At 47.1% G+C, this 14,634-nt stretch overlaps 2 protein-coding genes across 3 annotated transcripts in view; one reads left to right on the top strand and one right to left on the bottom strand.

Annotated features, from left to right (window-relative positions):
• Numb (NUMB endocytic adaptor protein) overlaps positions 1 to 14,634 on the bottom strand; it is a 41,195-nt gene that overhangs the window by 16,921 nt on the left and 9,640 nt on the right. Inside the window, exon 2 of one of the 2 annotated variants that reach the window (XM_078184633.1) lies at positions 9,554 to 9,596. Coding sequence is in view for 1 of the 2 variants with exons in the window: in XM_078184625.1 (XP_078040751.1) it covers positions 502 to 576 (75 nt within the window). In the remaining variant the exon portion in view is untranslated. Of the gene's footprint in view, positions 1 to 501; positions 2,925 to 9,553; positions 9,597 to 14,634 lie in introns of those variants that run through there. The other variant, XM_078184625.1, reaches the window with a different exon arrangement.
• Positions 12,244 to 14,634, top strand: part of LOC144470726 (uncharacterized) — a 2,797-nt gene continuing 406 nt past the window's right edge. Inside the window, exons 1-5 of the mRNA XM_078182208.1 lie at positions 12,244 to 12,314; positions 12,819 to 13,034; positions 13,194 to 13,466; positions 13,629 to 13,833; positions 13,911 to 14,628. Of these exons, the coding sequence (XP_078038334.1) occupies positions 12,267 to 12,314; positions 12,819 to 13,034; positions 13,194 to 13,466; positions 13,629 to 13,833; positions 13,911 to 14,628 (1,460 nt within the window). The 5' untranslated portion in view covers positions 12,244 to 12,266. The remainder of the gene's footprint in view (positions 12,315 to 12,818; positions 13,035 to 13,193; positions 13,467 to 13,628; positions 13,834 to 13,910; positions 14,629 to 14,634) is intronic.

Genomic DNA, 14,634 nt, shown 5'->3' with positions numbered 1-14,634 from the left:
AAACGGTCAGTGCGTACAGCTTCTTCGACCGCGCTGGTCGATTGTTCTTCTTTTCTCTTGCGATGGACGAATGATCGACGAGCAAGTTGTACACGTTTCAGCTCGATCGGTAAAGCGTAAATCGGCTTGCTTGGACGAAGCTCGGTCTTAAAATGAAAATAGTAAATACAAAGGAGAAGGAAGCCGTCCGTTTAGGGCTCGGTGGTCGCGCTGATTATCCTCTGAGAAGCGATATTTCTTGCGCGAAGAATGATCGATATGAAAATAGAAAGAAAAAGATGACGGGCAGCAGGGTGCGCCTCCGGTGAGCGGCCGGGAAAAGGGCGGTTTCTCGGCGTTCAAAGAGAGGTGCTCTCGGGACCAGAACGAGGCACGGCCTGCCGCAGGAACAACGCACGCTCCATTTAACGATACGCATTGGCAACGGGAGGCGTGCGTCACGCGTCACACGTGGGCATCTGCGGTGGTTATCATTGACATAAAGCAAGATCGCAAACGTACCGAGAGGCGAAGACCATTCCCAGCATGACTGGTGGCTCTTTCGAGCGGCTGGTGGGCGGACGGGTGGTTTCCCATTTCTCTGCGACACCGATGTTTTCACGACGCGCAGTACCGGGCTGCGTCAAGTATCCAAACACAACGTGCCGTGCTGCTTTGGCTGTTTCCCTTGGTGCACCATACACGGCAACGGCAATACCATGGACAGAGAGTCGTCCGCACACACCGCGATCTATTTCTCCCCCTTATCGATCGCCCCTCCAACGATTTTATCCTCGACACTGATCAACCACCACCCTCTCGGCGGGGTGTCGACGCACTTCTTCTCTCCTGTGTGCACGCACTCCGCGAAACAGGCGATGTGTCACTTTCACGGCTGCTATCCCAGTCGAACGGTGTAGGTAACGAATATATTTCTTGGTATTCCGCGTTGTTGTCGCGTTACACCGCGGGTTTCGCCGAGGCAAGCGTACTGCTCGGACAAACGTGCGGCAGAACTGCGAACGCGGATAACTGTGGGGGCTTCCCGATCGACCAAGGTACCGTCACCGAACCACCGAGTTCCATCGCGAGCCTGCTCGCGCTTCACGGCTTACTCACGCTTCGTGCGCCTCTGCTTATCATTGACACCAGAGCCAGGTGTGCCCCGACCAACCTATTCACCGCTCCGAACTCGAGCCTTCTATTCAGGCCTTCTCGCCGACGAGAGCCGCGTGTGCCACCCTTTCCGCGTCCTCTGTCCCTCGAGAGCGCTCTTCGTTCGCCTCCGAATCGCTCGAATTATTCGAACCGGAGGGAACGAAAATCGGTTTCAGGCGAAACCGCGCGCTACCGTCGGTGCACACGGATCGACCGGTAGAAAAAATGTAACGACGCGCTCGTATCGACCCGCGGGTGAAGAGATCACACTGCCGACTCTTCTTCTTTGTCTTCTTCCTTTTCGTCTGTCTCCACCTCCTCCTCCTCCGTCTCCGTCGCCTCCTCCGCCTCCAGCCGGTCCCTTCTTGCCACGAGCAGGCAGTTGAAACTGGTCGTTCGGTTTGCCCCGGAGGTTGACGTCATGGACTCTACCTAGAGTGGGAACCGGCTACTCTCTTTCAGTTTCGCGTTCCTGTTTGCACCAGCCGACCAGTGGCCTACCTCCCAGCCGACAGCCGACAGTGGGGAGACCGTATCCTGGCCTCTCGCTCGCGATGATCACCGCCGCACGGCCGTGGATGATCCGCGCGTCAACGTGTGTCTTCGGTTCGTTATTTTTAATCGATGACGAATCCTGCCTCCTCGGATTCGCTCGAGAACGGTCGAGCCTCCTTCGAGTGCCGCGGATCGCCGCGAGGAACTTACAGTGTCGCACGCTGAAACACACGCGCGATCGCCTCCTCGAGTCGACACACGCGTTTACCGGACTCGCTGTGAGCTCTATCGACAGAATTGCTGGAATCCTGAAATTCCTTTGGTTTCAAAAATTCAAGGGTCCACTAATGTCCGCGGTGTCGGCGAATCGGCTTCTCTCGCCTCTCGATGTGTTTTCGCTTCGACTTCGTCGCGAGCAACGACCGAGAGTCGCGCACACGGTCGTAAAGACAAGATTTAAAGACCGATCTTTGCTCCCCATCAATCGACGCTCCAATAAATATTCGTTCGGGCCAGAAAGAAAAGCGGGGCGTTGATCAGCCGCGAGCGTTTAACGCGATTATCGTCGGGCTCGTCGGGAGCGCGTCAGTTAACGAAGAGCAGAGGAGCCATGGCTACACGGGTTCCCACGTTTTTCCGTTAGAATAGCCGCCGTCACGCTCGCCGACTTCCGGCGACCCCACCGGAATTGCGATGTTCGTTTGATTTGTCCCGTCTGGCTGGACGTCATCCGCGAGAACGTATCCAACGGCACGTATCTCCTGCTAGTCCAGAAAAAATCCTTCCGGCCACTTCGAGTACACCGTCGTCGTCGTCGTCGTCGACGATGTCGACGTCGTCGATGAAGATTAATTTCCCATAAAAAAAAAAACCACTAAACTCGATCGTATCCGATCGAGCGGTAGCTAAACGACGCACACGTTACGGAAACACCTGTAATTGTTTAAACAAAATGCCCGTTCCCCATGGAGGAGAAACTTCCGCGCCACCTGGTGAAGCTGTCGCTTCGGGTTCCAACGGTCGCAGCGGCGTTTAGAGCCGTGCGTCCACGAAGAAAGATGGTCGAAGAGCACACAACGCGTTATCCATTTTCTCTTCTGTTCGAGTCTCCTCCGGACTCTCGTCACGGGCGGAGTAAAAGCGCACGATAAACCCTGGCCACTTTCACCGGGCGAACGGAAAAACCTGAACGAGACGGGACGGGTCGAGAGGACGAGAGCACACGCTCGATCTTCCGGTACTCCGGGCAAGCTGACACTCAAAGAACCCCCCCCTGATACACTCGAGACGCGAATGCCGTAGTACAAACGGGCCCAGGTCGCTCTACCCGGGTCCTCCGGCCCGCCAGGGGTGTATCCAGCTCCCGCCATGCCCTCTACCTTCACCGAAATTCGAACTGCTTAACGGTACACACGCCTCGGCCACTTTTTGCCCCCGTAACCAGTAAATTGCCCTTTAACGGGGTGGGGGAGGGGGGAGGGGGCTAGCTCTGATTGGAGAATTTTGGTATGATACCATCGTGGCCTCCTCCACGTCGTTGCGACGCTTTAATAGATTAATCGCGAGATTGTCGATGACTCGATTCGTCAGGAGTAGAAAATCGCGAGTATGACGTGTTTCGCAAGAAATTCCTCAAAACACGAGTTTGCTATCACTTCGACACTCTGTATCGCTGAATCGATAAGGATAAAGCGATTGCAGTACCCTCTGATAATTTTACTCATCACCTACTTTCGACGATCAGAATGCTTTGATAATTGCGAGGTCTTCATTTTAGAGTACGGTGTAATTCATGCTGTATTGATCCTTTATCTTTACTTTACCCTTCCATAATTCAGTTTTACATTATTGTATTTGTTAACGTTTAAATACTGTTAAAATTGTAAACGCTTTGTGACACAAGACTCAATTTTATATACATAAATTTTTTTTTTCTCCTGTAAGACTGACAATCTGTTAGTATATAAGAAGAAAAATATATATACAGTACAGTAGGTCATATAAAGTGGAAATACTGTAGGCTAGAAAAATTATTTTTTATTTAGAGATTGTCTTCGGGTGCAGAGGGTTATTTCATCGTTTGCAATTCAACATTTCATGTAGATTCAATCCTCGCGATAACAGCGTTAATCTCACGAAAATAATCCCAGGAGAAACCCGTAGAAAAATTTCGTTTCTCGAGATGAGTCGTCCGGGCCCTGTTTTCCGTCCACTTTGGTACGGAGCGCGAGTCAGTCCCCACTCTCGGTCTCGGGGCACCGTGAATGCAATAGCCGGAGTCAGGGCCCAGGTACCTTTTCCCTACCCCCGGATCAACCAGCCAGGGACATGCCAAGTTTCCTCAGCGCCTGTTCGTCTCCCTATATCGAAGATACGCGGTACGAGCGCCGCGTAAAACCGGTTTGTCCGGCGATTATGCGATCCCCGTGACCAATAGAAATCTGGCTCCGACACCGGGCTCCGACATCGACGGACAACCGGCCGAATTAATGGGATCGCGAAACGATCGCGGAATCTATCGGCCGTGATCGTGGCGGATTCTACGATATGGGCGACGCACCGAGTTCGAGGGTCAGGTCGGTGCGCCGGGGCTGGTGCTCGAGGTTTACGGTGGTGAGGAGTGCAGCTGCCATGGCAAATGGTCGTACACATCTGCTGAGACGTGGCTCCGAAAGGTTCACCGCGAAACCAAGCCGGATTTCCTACGTTTTTAGATTTTTCCCGGCGAGTGAGACCCGCGCGCGGTGGGGCGAGCATTATTTTTCTGAGAAAACACCGAGGACGAATTTATCTGTTTCCTGTGGATTAGAGGGAAACCGCAGGGCTCTGGCTAGAATCACTCAGGATACAATTTTATTCGTTCCTCTACGATTTTTTTCTGAACACTAAGTGTACCATTCATACTATTATTAGCAATACTAATGAAGCATTCTGTCCGTCAGGCCTTAACTACTTAGCTGCGTCAATATATTTGGAAGACAATTTTTTTATCCGTTTTATCGATCACTGGGTATAGTTTTCTTATTAATACTTGTTCTAGAATTATTCTTAAATGTGTGAAATTTATGAATATGTTTCATAAGCAATTTAATCTAAATCCTAGACGTATTTTTGTTGTAAGATGTCAAACTTCCATTTCCTTACTACGTGTGTACGCGTCGTACGCAGGTAACTGGTTAAACACGTTAAAGTGTAGTAACATTTACACTTCCCTTCTAGGCTTACAAATGAAACTTAAACCTTTGCACTCGAAGCCATTTTAACTATTAATCTGAGATAATTTTTGTGGCTCACACTATTTCCATTCTGTGTAACAAATAGCACTTTTAAACGTACCAAATCGATTCTTGTGACTTATATCAACACTTTCACTAGTTAACAGTTATTTAAATTTAAACTTTGTTGGCATAAAAATTATCTTGGGGCATGAGAGAACAATTTCAAGGGTGTCTCAGTGTCGCCAATCGAGTGCGAAGGGCTAAAAATGTAATCTTTTTATTTTCCCCTTTTTGGCATTTCAACCAATTATAATTCTTCTAAAAATTTATTTAGAAATAGTGTAACAAACTTGTCTTTCTTTAAAACAATAATCAATTTTAAAACAATTATTACGTTTCAAAGGTGTTCGAATACTTTTGCGAGCCACTGTATAATGCATTCTGAATTGAATTAGTTCAGTTATCTATTACATTAAGATCTGCGATACACTTAATACGTGCATAGTCCAATGATGAAAGTGTTTGTACACCGTTTGTAACGCAATAACTTTTTTAAAACTGCATGAAACTGAATGGCTTTTTGTTGAAATGGCTAACCTAACCTTAACAATGACTATAATACTGTTTTTAGTACTGCTATTACTTAGAGTGACGGCGAAAATAAAAACTCGCGTGTTTTACCTTTTTCTTAGAGCCAATAACAAAAACTTAAGAAACACACCAAGGCCGTCCGATTTCGATGAAATTTTCACCGTACACTCAACTTATCGAAAACTATAGAATGCATTTTTCAAATTTTCGTTATAGGCTCGGATCAATAAATTAAAAACTTTCTTATCACTTTAAATAATAGTAATCAAAAACAGTATTTTACTGTTACTGCCTAGTCGACTAATCCCCCTACCATGTAAAAGACCACTTTCGTGACATACTGTACCCTGGTATCTAATTTATACTTTTGTTATTTCTCTGTATCGGAGGGCGATGCCTTCGAATCAATAATGGCAGAAACGAAATCAATAATCAACGAGGCGGGAAGACGATTGCGGTCCGTTCGCATTACATACATCTTTGGCACAACTGGCGACAAACAAATTGGAAGGATTGGAAATAAAAGTTTGATTTCGTTCGAGAAAGAGGGTTTCGCATCGCGGAGGGAATATTTGCGAAATGTCAAGGTGAAAGATCGAGTGGGAAAAAAGGCGACGTCAATACGCCCGGGCAGAGTCACCGCACGCAAACACTTTGCATAATCGAATCGTCGAGCCAGCGAAATATGGTGAATTTTGATAGGAGCGTGTCGTCGGTTCCGTGCTTCGTCGGCGATCGATCGTCGCGACTCGGAACGATCGCGCGACCGATTGATCAACAATCTCGATCCGCCGTTAATTCGCCGAGGATTTTTCGACGGTAGAGAGAGCCGTGCCACGGCACCGCGTTGACCGTGAATTTCCTGTGTTTAGACACGGCGTAGGAAAACGTCGTGGAAGCACGAGCGACTGCGAGCAGCTGCCCGCTTCCTTTCCCCCCTTCCCTTCTTCGCCCGCTCCTTGCTTCCTTCCCTGCTTCCTTCCTTCCTCCGTCATTTTTTCCTCGCCCGAGAACGATCTACCACGACTGACGTATGCAGACGAAAAAGTAAATCAAGGCGAAGCCAGCTGCTGGGAAAACACTGCCATTCAGAATCCCCGGCTACCTCGATCCGAGTCCGAATCTCGCGATTAACGCGCGATCATTTAACGATCAACTCTCGGATCCAATTTAATTCTGAGAAGCACGTGGTATCGCGCGCCGATCGCTCTGCCACCGATAACGATCGCATTAATTAGAAACAACGACAGCGATCATCACCGATCCCCGCTAGCGTTCGATTGTTTACTCGACGCGGTGTTCGATTCGATTATTAAATTCATTTCCGAGCGCTCCACTTTAAATTAACAGTCGGCGTGAATTCGTACACGGCCTGGCTACACGCAAAATTAGATTGTCGTCGAATAGTAGATTGAGATCGACACACGCGGCGACGTATCGACGCCGAGCACACGACGATGTCACGTGACGCCAATCAATTAGGTTGCTGAAGTAATCTCGTTTCGAGAGGCTGTCAAAAAACAGGCGTAACACGAGAACAAGGATGTGGAACAAAGGGGTAAGCGCATCGTTGAATAAAATTTTCTTTAAAATATCGAAGAGTTGCCTTTCATTTTCCTGCGATGAAAAGAAATTTATTTCTAGAACGAGCTGATCAAAATTGCTTCGATCGGCTAAGTGTATCAGCAAGTATTGGATAAGAATTTCCTTCCAGTCCTGTGCTTTCTGTAAGCCGAGGATCCTACCATTATCCAGGGGAGGACGCGTCGAAACGAATCGAGATCCACGGTCCCTGGAGTTTCCATCCGACGCCGCGTTTTCCCGCCAAATGACGCAAAAAGGGATCCACCGAAATAGTCCGGGGACGTCCTCTTTTCGCCAAGCGAATTTCACCGGGTGAATCAAGGCCGCGCGGCGGCGTTATTTTCGTCGCCATCGCGAATTTTTCTGCGTGCCCCATCCAAATAAACACCGAGTTTATTTCGCGGTGATCGATGTTTGCGTTGGCAAAGAGACGACGACGACGACGACGACGACGCCGCCGATGGATTTACTCCGCTTTGATTCCCCGGCTGTCACGGCAGACCTCGCTGAATATTATATCGGTCACAATCGAACGGAAAATCTGCGCGGAGGGTGAAAGCGTGCGCGGGGCCGCGGTATCGTTAATCCCGAGGAGCCATGAATATTTGATGAGCCCGCTTTAATGGCATCGGTAACGAGCAATCGTAATAATAAGTTTCGACCGACGCGAAAGAGCTAAATGTGGCCACCGGGATTGAAACTGGTAATAACTAGCTCCGACCATTGTTCTCTCTCGGTGCCGGTACATTCGGAATCCAATTGGTTCGTTTTCCATGGGTTGGAAAGTAGGTCTCTGCGCGGCCGCGGTAACCAATATAACACAACAAGCTGTCGTTTTTCCCGGTTTTCGCCGCGGCCGGGAAGGAAAAGTGTCTCGGCCGAGTGGAGCTTTCAGACGGTGCCTAACGAACTTACCGCGGCGCCGAGTCGCGTTACATTGCGCTCTCACCCCTCGGCCATTGAAAATTCAATCGACGGCCCGAGGAAACAACGTTAAATATAATTTAACGCGAAATTGGTCGGCAAGGGATAGGGGGGGGAAACGCGGAGGACCATTTAGTCGTGTGTCAGCGCCGGCGACGCGAACGGATCGCGCGCCGCGTTCCTCTGAATTTTTTCGCACGTGCATTTCCTCTCCGCGACGCGCCATATGGCTGCAGATAAAACCACATGCCGGCCTATTCCCATGAACATCGAGCGAACAGGTAGAAACCGGCGAGGCATGTGCCCCCGGGCCGGTGCTGATTGAACTTTAAACTCGTCGCGTTCGAAACGAGCCTGCCACGCTATTATTAGGGATTGCTGTATTCTAAGTCGGCACATAATGCTTTTGCAAACGCAGAGATTTCTAGAGGCAGGAGGGAGAGAGAGAGAGAGAGAGAGAGAGAGAGAGAGAGAGAGAGAATTTCATGGCTCTCCAAAAATAATCGCGCTAATTACTGGAAAGTTTCGTACGGCTCGCGCACATGCTACCTCTCCTAGAGGCATCCGTTTTATATACCACCGGTGTTATCTTCAACTACATATGTATTTGCACTGTGCTCGAGCTTCGATCGACCTCGGAGAATTCTAAAAACTGTTAACAATCGCGCTCGCTCTACTGAAACTCTAATGCCGGGGATCGTCGTTCGGCACACGGACGAAAAAGAAAAAAAGAGGCATGCATGATGCATAGGGAACACGTGGTATCGATGTCTCCGGACGTTCAGGAAGCGAATAGAACAGCTGTTGGGAACCTAGTTCCCGGAAGAGTACGTTTCCTTCGGGAGAGAACGATTTTAGAAAACGCCACCAACTTTTTAATGGATCGCCGGGGCTCATTAAGGTTTAAGGGTACAAGGTTATCATCGATTTCGCTGCGCCGTGATGCGCTATTGTCGGAGAGGTTTACGCTATTGTTCGATCGATTGGTATTACCAGATGCAACGTGATGGACTTTAAAATATTTATTTAATACGAATGAAACATAGTACGAGTATAATAATAAAGTACGAACGTGTAGGTACACTATGGAACATCGTTCTCGTACCGTGTCCCTATGTTCCATAAATCGAGACAATTAACTAAATTACCATTTTCCCTTGATATATATTTTTTTCCGTACATCTACATACAGTATTAATTACATATATTCTTCTCTTAATGTATTGTATGTACACAATTTTACTTTAATCGTTTACTTTAATAATTAATAAAACAATTGAGTAAAGCACGAAACATTCACGAAAACCACTATAGTGGTGCGTCGCGCCTAAGTGGTTAAAAATTAAAGTTCAACCGTATGAATAAACATTTTCTCTCGCAGCTAATTGTTACGTAATGGTATTAGTGCAAGCGAACTTATAAAGAACAACGTTCGAAAATATGGAACCGTTTACGCCCACTTTCACATGCTCTATTCATTTTTTATCATATTGTTGGTGCCACTGTCTGAACAAGGGGTCACGTTTGATCGATGTTCCATACGGTAACAGGTACTTTTGCCTTGCTCACGGGAAACCGTGTATAATCGATCGACTGGTACTCACCGGGGTATATCTGCAAGCGCTGGTTGAGCGTCCAAAGATTTATCTGCAACAGAAAACGAAAAATCACCGATTAATTAAACAATCCATCCGCGAAGGGTCTACAAACGTTTCCGCACGGGGAACGTTGCGCGCGATTAGTTATCAAAGCGGGGACAACAACTTTCACAATAATTCTGACGCAGTTTCTAAGATAACGCGACAAGCGTTACATCATCTGATAACGTCAAGACTGTTTACTTCCTAAATATTTAATCCAATAAAACCGTGGATGTCTTGTTCACCGCGCTTTGTCGCGAACGAATCCGAGCTGTCACTTTCAATGTTTTATTTCTCGTGACGGAGGCGGAGATAACGGGCCCCGATCCGAACAATGGAGACGCCGACCGATCGACTTTCACCGGAATTATAATCACCGTGAATCGTAATCACCGGCGTAATCCTCGGGACGCGAGTTAAATCCTCGCACAAACGGTGGAAAGGGGAAGCGAAAAAAATTGCGCGGCGTTCGTTGTACCCGATCTAATTATAAACCGCGGCGGCACCGTTGTGTTGCAGCGATTTAATCGTCACCGCGATACTGTATCTTCGGTGATCAGGTACGGAGCGGCGTTAATGCTCGTTCCGCACGCAAACGACGGTGGACCGATAGCGTTCCCGGGAACCGGAGAAGCCGTTTTCCTGGGAAACGGGTAGCACGGCCGCGAAAAGCTCCGCCGGCGTTATCGTCTTCGCGCAACGTACACAAAAAGAATTGCCTCTCGTTGGATTGAACGTCACCAGCCATCGGCGGGGCATTTCAATATTAGCTCGCCGGTTTGAACAAACAGGTTCGCGTACAAGGAAGCGTGTGTCTCCGCGGCACGACGCGAATCTCTAAAACGCGGGCAAGGCGACGAGCGTGTTTCGCGAGCGAGCGATAGAATTCGGTGTCGGCGGTTCGCGGGCTGGCAATAGCGAACGCGCGTCGGCTACATTATCAAATTTTAAATAAACAATTCCCACGTGTACGTTATCGGAAATGTTTCTTATTAATAGACCACCTCAAATATTGAAGTTTTTTTTTCTCATAAATCTCATTAAATCCGACGAATACCCTAGAATGAAATTGTACAGGTGCGAGCGAGCGGCGAATCGTTCGTGGAAACGTTGAGAAATTCCAACGGTGGACGACCGGTTCTAAATAATTTCTAACGAGCCCGCGATGTTTACAACGGGCACGAGGAGCCGCGCGTCGATTCATTATAAAGGAATCCCCGAACTGCTTGGACGTCCGCGCGCGCCCCATAAAAATGCGTATGGCGCTCGCTTTATATCGGCCGATGCGGTTCCCACGACACCCCGTGCACCGTTTCTATGGGAAAGTTTTATTGGGGGGGAAATCGTATGTGTCCTGTACGCTCGTACACGCACATGCCTGCTCGCGCGCGCACACAAATAAAAAGACGCGCGCGAGAGCTCGGTCACCCCTCGCACGGATCGCAACGGCGAATATTCAACGACTACTGGCTCGACAACCATTGAATATTTTAACGCGACGTCGATTTGTCGAACTCGTTCGTCTGGCAATTAAACCGTTCCCCGGAAATGTTCTCGATCGCGCCGTAATAATTCAACGATCCGCTTATCTAAATTTATCTGTCAACATCGTGTTCTATTCGAGTGAAAACACCGACAGTCGCGCACGGCGATAATCGCCGGAGGAAAAAGTATCTTTAGAGAAAGAGGCCGGAGTAGACTGCCGCGTCGACTATAATTAACTGCCACTGAATATTCAAGAATTTTTTTTTTTCATTTAAATACCATCCCGATACTCCGAACCGTTCCGCAATAACATTCGATCAAAATATGTACAGGAGCATTAGCGAGGACGACCCTGATGGAGCAGCCGTGCCGGCAGCTAGTTACATCGGAAATAGTGACGCGATCGAGATTGCATTCGTTTGTTGCGTGGGCGATGGATCGTGTAACACGAGCGGCATCGCAGGTTCGATTTTCAAGCACCAACGGTTTAAGAAATCGTTCCGGTACGTTAACGGAAGCGAACGCCGTCGAACAGGAATGTCGCAATTTACTAGTGTCTAGTCATTCCCGGTTTACAGATTCATTGAGGCTCAATCACGAAAACGTAAAATTTCCGTGCAAACAGCGCGCGACGTTTTAATCACCGATTTAGGCAGTAAATGAAATCAACCAAAACAGGTTTGAAAGTGTTTGTTCGGGCAACTGATTGCGCGATGCAAACAAGAACTGACAACTTTGTAATTACCGCGAGCGGCGACGAGCGTACGCGGAAATAAAGAATGCAACGAGAAACCCTCCCGCGAGGACGACGCGGACAGCCGTCAACGGAGGCGTGCATTTTTTCTGTTTGACCCCCGTGGAATCGGGTGCAAAAGGTTGCACGCGTGCGGAACAACGTCTCGAGAATACCTGTGTTCTCGAAATTACCGGCGAAGAACCGGAGGCAGAACTGAAACAAATCCACTGATAACGCGTTAACGATGAACGCGTCGCGAAGCGTCCGCGGCATTAATTAGCCGCGACTCCGCATTGACACAGGTGTAGAAAATTACGCGCATATTTGAATAACTGAAACCCCTCGGCGGAGGAGCCGAATCAGTTTTTTTCGAGATTTCATTTCGCATATAAATGTGAATGCGGTTTTATCAGCACCTGTGTCTTTTCCCGGTTAGCGTCGAATACGGGGCGAAATATGGCGAGAATCGCGCTCGCCCTTTGTCTCTTTGTTGCCGCAACCAGTGTAAGTGGGACTAAAGTTCTGTTGTCCGATTAGTGTCGCGATCATCCACCAGACGATCCTGGAATTCGTACGAACCTTTCAAAATCGGTGGAGTGCCGGGATAATATCTATCGTCGAAGGGACAGTGATGGTTATACGATTTCAACCCGGTCCCGACGAATTTCGAGTGATCAACCAATTGTCGATACTTCGATTTCACTTTACAATAAACCGCTCAAAATCGAGAACTTGCGAGAGCTTTCGCCTACGATAGCACTCGGCTATCGAACAGATTTTACATGCGGGAAATTTGCAAACTTATAGATCTGAAAAAAAGTTTTCGTATCAATTAAAAATCACGGCAAAGTTCTTTGACTAAAAAGAAATGATATGTTGTATAACGATTAGATAGAGCAGATCCATTCATCAAATCGCTTCTAATGATCGCGTTGCAGAGTGTATTGTTTGTAACTGCTTGTTGACTTTGTTATCTGACGATTTAGTTCTCTGTTTTATACTGTGTAGGGCAACGTTATTCCTCTGCCGGATGTAGACTACGATGGAGGACGCGTTCAAGATAGATTTGGAATCGCTGGCCAAATCAAGTTTGTCGTCGACAGCTTGAAAGATGTGGTACACGAATCTAATAATCTTGCCATCTTCCACTATGAAGACGCGCGAAAAGTTGCTAGTCGAATGAACGAAGATGCTGTTGCAAAAGTCAATGGAGTATTAGAAGTGGTAAAGTCAACTTAGTTATCTCGCAATCAGATATACATATTTGAAATCATTAAAATCACAAACAACGCAATAGTTATTGTCCACGCATTCTAGACATTTTCAAGCAATAATGCGTCCTGCTACTCAAATTTCAGAAAGTCATATTATTCTTCCCTTTAGGTAAACATGAAAGTATATAACTGGAAGAGAAGAGCTCGTGGTAAAGATATTAGTATATGTCTCCTCGAAATAGAAAAAATTAAACGCGCTGCGCTGGAACTAATAGACAAAGTCATAAACTGCGTGTCAGGAGAAATGAACCAGACAGCTGAGGTAGTTGACAAAATCATGAATCGAACAGACGCATTCCTTCACAAACTAGACGATATTAATATAAGGGCAGCCCAATGCACTGAAAAAAATATACTAGAACTTCCAATATGTCTGGGCAAAGTAAGTATGCCATCCCAATAATAAAAACAATAATGCAAAAAATTTATGAAACACTAGTGAAGATTATACAACACATAGAAAGATACCACAAACGCGATAAATTTATACTAGTCCTTACTGAATCTGAAATTTATAATTCACATAATACATCACAATATTCAGGTACTTCGAGATGCAGTACGGCTACAAAAAGAAGATGTACATGTAGTACTGAAGGATATCCAAGATCTAATAGAATTACTAATAGAAAAAAAAGTTGAAATGACAAAATGTTCCGTAATCAAACTGATACCAGCCTTCATAAAATTGGTGGCCCAAATTCTAAGAGCAATTGAAATTTGTATCCTAGATTGCATACACAAACCAGGTACAAAAATATGATCACAATAAAAACTACCACTATTAGAGAAAAACAAACATCAATAAAAATTAAATTTAACGCAGGCACCAAACCCACTACAACAACAACACATCTTCCAATAACGGAACCCTGGCCATCACCAACTACAGAAGGTTCAACAGCAGGTACCTCAACGGAGTCGCCCCCAACATCTACTGAATTGACCTCAACGACAACGTCGTCAACTTCAACTGAAGGAACAACAGAAAGTACGACAACGCAGTCGCCTTCAACATCTACTGAATCGACCTCTACCACAACGGCGTCATCCTGTACTGAAGGTACAACCGAGAGTACAACTCAGTCTCCTTCACCATCCACTGAATCGACCTCCACGACAACGTCGTCACCTTCTACTGAAGGTACAACAGCCAGTACGTCGACACAGTCACCCTCAATATCAACTGAATCGACCTCTACGACAACGTCGTCACCATCAACTGAAGGTACAACAGCCAGTACGTCGACACAGTCGACTTCAACATCTACTGAATCGACCTCCACGAAAACGTCGTCACCTTCTACTGAAGGTACAACTGCCAGTACAACAACGGAGTCGCCTCCAACCACTACTGAATCAACATCTACAACTTCGTCATCCTGTACTGAAGGTACAACCGAAAGTTCAACAACACAGTCGCCTTCAACAACTACTGAATCGACCGCCACGACAACGTCGTCACCTTCAACTGAAAGTACAACAGCCAGTACGTCGACACAGTTGCCTTCAACATCTACTGAATCGACCTCTACCACAACGGCGTCAAC

This window comes from Augochlora pura, chromosome 1 (assembly GCF_028453695.1).
Source record: "Augochlora pura isolate Apur16 chromosome 1, APUR_v2.2.1, whole genome shotgun sequence".
Taxonomy (NCBI): domain Eukaryota; kingdom Metazoa; phylum Arthropoda; class Insecta; order Hymenoptera; family Halictidae; genus Augochlora; species Augochlora pura.
Note: the sequence above shows the minus strand (reverse complement) of the source record. Positions and strands in the feature narration are given on the sequence as shown.